General features: G+C 43.3%; 1 protein-coding gene across 1 annotated transcript; it reads right to left on the bottom strand.

Annotated features, from left to right (window-relative positions):
- Nucleotides 1-625: 625 nt before the first annotated feature.
- On the bottom strand, nt 626-3,535 carry LOC149350026 (D-ribitol-5-phosphate cytidylyltransferase-like). The gene is made up of 2 exons (XM_089579035.1): nt 2,990-3,535; nt 626-2,896 (listed from the first exon to the last, which is right to left on the bottom strand). The coding sequence occupies exons 1-2, from the start codon at nt 3,338-3,340 to the stop codon at nt 2,519-2,521; spliced, it is 729 nt and encodes a 242-aa protein (XP_089435161.1). The 5' UTR covers nt 3,341-3,535; the 3' UTR covers nt 626-2,518.
- Between the last annotated feature and the right edge of the window lie 1,689 nt (nt 3,536-5,224).

Genomic DNA, 5,224 nt, shown 5'->3' with positions numbered 1-5,224 from the left:
CAAAACGCATATCTGCAGCCATCTGGATCCGTAACATCTTGTGGCCATAATTATTTCATTAGGCGAAATGCAAATGTTTTTCCAGCACAGCGAATTTCAGTAAGTTTTCTGAACGAGAGAACAAGTGGCAGAAATGCCCACTGTCATGGTTTCACTACTGACAAGAAACCGGTAAGATAGTCAAAACATCCTTCAGGAGCACAAGCAATTTTTCGTGCGTTAAATCTTGCCTTATTCTTTAGCAACAGTTTCCACTGGATGGGAAACGAATCGTAGTATGCTGGCTGGCACTTGTGCATGCATGCCTCCTCTTGGTCCACACAGCTTCTTTAAAATGGTGCCATACATGCCTATTTATTAAAAAACGCTCCTTACAAGAACATATCGACATGGAAATCTGTCCCCAAGCTCTGTTTATAAATGAGAATTTGGCCCACATTTGAACCGCCGCTAATTTGGAACACTGGGCACTAACTCTTTCCTTGCTTCAGAAAAAAGTCAGTTTTGCGGCAGTGTGCTTAGAATACTTATTGAGCAATCGAACTAAAATATTTTGGCTTATCATAGGATAAGCATATCATTGGCAGTGTGCATAGGACTGAAAGTGAAAATGAAAACAGGACGATCATAGCATACTGTATTTACTCCCACAGTGAACAAGCTCTTATAATGAATGAACTCTCTATAGGTATATGAGTGAACAGACAGTCTTTGACATCGATTTCTATACTATCACTTCCATCAAATAAGTTTGTAAATGATGCATTGCAGTCACATGATAAGCACAGTTTTTGAGTGCGACCACTGCAGACCGAGACTACTTGCTCGATAGTCTCATTGGGCTGGGAGCTGCTTAACACTGCCTACCAAACTAATTATTTGAATAAGCATGTTAAATGAGTTGATGGGTTAACCCAGGCATTAAAGCTGATGTTACATGAAAATGAACAATATGGGTACAACATGCCCCGATTGGTACTGCAAATATGCGGTCCACAATAAGAATGCCTCCTCTCAAATAAGAATTAGGGAGGACAGCCACAAGTGTTGCATGATGCTAAAACATACACCTTGGTGGCAGCAGTGCTTCAACACACATTTTCATTTACAGTGCAATAAGTGAGTACAGCTTCATCACAAAGGTTATCCCACTTAAGGAAAGTAATATACAGCGCAAAAAACAGGGACAGCAGATTATAATAATAATAATAATTATAAGATTATAATTGCACTGCATTATAATCTTATGGCGAGTCATTAGCTTCTTGGGATTGTGATGGCCTGTTTGTATTTAAAGCTCTGCCGTTTTCAATAAAATTTCAGTCGTTAGTTCAGCGCCAGTCCTGCTGTTTGTGTCTCTCTGCTGTCCCTGTTTTTTGCGCTGTATATCACTTTCCTTAAGATGAGCCACCGACTAGCCCATACCAAAATTTTGATCGTTATCACACTTGTCATGCACTGAGCATAATAGGATTGAATTCGAGCCTGCATCACTCCTATTTAAAGTCAGTAAAGTAGAAGGCATTCTTGGTGACGTAGCAACAATGCCAGGCATAAAAGTGGTCATGGGTAATGCAAACGTTTTTGTGCAGTTTCAATGAGCCGAGTATATCTATCCACAGATCTGCTTCAGATGTATTCCTTTACGAATGCAAAATTGCATACCTCAAAGCACATAAGCACAGCAAAGCCGGCTGCTACCTTGGGTATTTTCCGAGTAAATCATGACAGAGCACGTTGCACTGCAACATCAACAAAGTTGCACTGATGCAATACACAGCTGCATCATGTACACACCATAGCTGCACAGAAGTGGCAAAAATGTTTGACAGTTTACATCAAGTTGGACATTAAAAATTCACACTAAGAAAACTGGACGCACAAAAAATATGAACAGCAACAGGGCAACCATGCGGGCTAGTTGGTGTGAATCAAACATGACGATGATGATGAATTTTTATGGCGCAAGGGCATCTGTGGCCAAAGAAAGCCTTGGCACAAGGTATTTGCTTCTACTCAAGGTGAGGTCAAAGGCCCATTTCCCAAGTACATTTCACCCTAAAGAAGCCGAGCACCAGACCAGGGGAAAGCTTGTGCCCACTGTATCACCGGTGGGTACCCGGTGGCACTCGGGATCGAACCCCACACCTCCCGCTGATGCTCAGACCACTAGGCCACCGCTGCGGAGTAATGAAACATAATGAAACTAGCAACAAATACGGGAACACAAGGAGAGGAAGTACACAGGGCAGTGCTGTCTTGTGTACTTCCTCTTGTGTTTTCATTTTTTTCACTGGTTTCATTATGTTTGAACAATATGAATGTGAGAAAGCTGGGTACAGCAAGCCTCTCATGTACAATATGCAACAGTTAGTATGGTAGGTTCGTGCTTTTTTTTTTTCTTTACCCCAGCAATGACAGCAAATGACGATGAGGCATGGTTTTGCAGAATGTCATAGACAATAGGTGCTGCGATAGGTGCCTTCGCATGCACCTCTTGTAGCAGAAGAAATTACAATCATTCAGCCACTTGAGGTATGGCTGCGCTTTGTGCATCCTGGATCATTCCTGCAGCAGAATACAAATCTTTTCGGTATGTAACCTTAAACAGCTCATCAGTCCCTGGTACTAACTTGGGTGCCACTCCGCAGTGCCTGTGCAAAAGTGCAAGACATTCTGTACCATTAGAGTAATCTTCTTCTGTAGACCTCTGATATGCTTTCATCAATAATGGGTACTGAAATGCTTGCGGCGTCTCGCTCGCAACATATCTGGACCGATCTAGTGACTCTTCGAGAAATCCTTTGTCGTCTATCTTCAGTACTGTCGACACAAGGGGTACTACCGGCCCTGCTCCACCGTGCAGCTTCGCTTCCTGTACAACTTCCTCCAAGACCTGCAAGAAAAGCCACAAACATATATGTTTTATTCATTTTAATGCGGAACCACACATCAGTTACTGCGCCCTAGCAAGCGTCAACACTCTTACGTGTTTTGGTACGATGGGTCGCACGGCGTCGTGAATGATCACGATGTCCGGAGGATCTTGCTCAAGATGCTTCATACCGTTCATTATTGACCTGTGCCTAGTTCCACCACCAGGCACGAGCGTAACTTTTTCCAGCAAATCGGCAGTATTCAAGGTATTAACTACTAGCGAGTACTTATCTGGAGGATACACAACAACTATTTCCGATATCCAACTGTATTGCAGAAACGCATCAATTGTGTGACAGATTACTGGTTTTCCTTGCACCTCACAGAACTGCTTGGGCATTTTTATCTTCATCCTTTCGCCAGTTCCTGCCGCTGGCAAAATAACGCTTACTACGCTGTCCATCACAAACAGCTTTTCTGACCGATTCACAGTACCCTGAAGTGTATATACGTTCCAGAAGTGATAGGCTGCTGCATCCACTGAAATTGTACGTATTCGCTCTTAAATTAGCTCCAACCAGAAGTAAGAAACAGTGCGTTCATACGCGACGCGCCCATGTGCGCTCGGTGCCTTGGTTGGTCGATATAACGCCGGCTGTCAAAATAGCACTGGGTGCTATTTTCTTCTCTTTCTTTTTTTTCCAATGGGCTTGCAAAATTTTGCATCGATATGGTTGCAAGACCATACAGTGTGTATTTAAAAAGCAGCTAAATATTCTCTTTCATTTAAACTTTGTCCCTAAATTTTTGTCTGTTTGCATGTGCCCCATAAGCCGCAGCAGCGCCACTAACGAGAAACGAAAGCTGCGCCAATGTGCCATAGTGCGGGAATTTAAAACGAACGTACATACTGCATTTCATGAACTCCATGCATTTAGCTGTTGTTATTCAGGTGTGCTTATTATTTAGGGCCTTACTGGAGGCATGAATTTTACTACAACCACGTCGGCTGCGCAGCACAGAATTTTCCTTCTTTATTAGCAGCCACGGAGCTCTATGTCGCGGAGCGAAATCAGACACTGCTGCTGTTGGCGCACGCGACGAAAGCAGAGGCGAAGCGTGGAGCTTGGAGTCACGGTGCCAGCTAGTTTTAGTCTTTTGTATGCCAGCCCCTTCTCAGGTGACCGGTTGGCTACGGTCGACTAGGATGGATGGATGGATGGATGGATGGATAGGAGCGCCCCCTTTGAAACGGGGTGGTGGCAATTGCCACCATGCTCAGCTTTTCTTTATTTATTATTTTTTTTGTTTACTGTGTTGGCAATTCTCATTAAGATTCTCCATCAACTTTGCCTACGGTTTCCTACTATTCTAACCTTATGCCACATCTCTGCTTTTCAACCACCAATCCTCCAATCGCTTTTTGCTGACTTCCACTGCAGATCTATTTACATGACCATTGTTATCTTTAAACCCTAGGGCCTCAGAAAGAGTGACTGTGCCTGCATCGACATCCGGATGGATACCATCACATTTGATTATGAGGTGTTCAATTGTTTCCACAGATCTACCACACACTGCACATGTGTCATCTTCTTCGTTAAATTTCTTTTTGTAGCTGCGCGTTCTAAGACACCCTGATCTAGCTTCAAAAAGTAGGGCACTGCCTCTTGAGTTATCATAGAAAAATTCTTTCCTGATCTGCCTTTTCCAGAATCGATATAGTTCTACACTATGTTTCTTTTCCATTGAATTCATCCAATTTTTAACTTCCGCGTTTTTAACCTGTCGTTTAATGCTCTTTCTTTCTCCGTCCTCATGACCGGCATACTTACTGGTTAGTTTTCTAGTTCTTTTCCGCCACTGTGAGTCAACGTTCTTTCTGTATAAATATTTAAATACCTTAGCTGCCCATCTGTTACCGTCCAATTTCCTCAGGCGTTCTTCATATAGTATTTTACTCTTAGCTTCCCGTGCCTCAAACGATGCCCAGCCCATATCCCCTTGTACTGCCTCGTTTGTGGTTTTGCCGTGGGCACCTAGTGCTAATCTTCCAACAGCTCTCTGATTTACGTCTAATCTCGACTGAACTTCTGCCCTTAAGCACAGAACCGCATTGCCGAAAGTAAGTCCCGGCACCATTATTCCTTTCCAAATACCTCTTAGTACTTCATATTTGTTGTACCCCCATAATGCCCTATGTTTCATTATCCCGGCGTCTCTTCGTCCTTTTGCCCTAAGAGCCTGTTCATGCTTTTCCGTGTATATCTGCCCTTCGTTTAGCCATATCCCGAGGTATTTGTATTCGGCCACTTTGGGTATTTCGTGGCCTTGTATTGTAAGCACC

This window comes from Amblyomma mixtum, chromosome 3 (genome assembly GCF_055824585.1).
Source record: "Amblyomma mixtum isolate Tamu chromosome 3, ASM5582458v1, whole genome shotgun sequence".
NCBI lineage: Eukaryota > Metazoa > Arthropoda > Arachnida > Ixodida > Ixodidae > Amblyomma > Amblyomma mixtum.
This window is presented reverse-complemented; position numbering and strand designations above follow the sequence as displayed.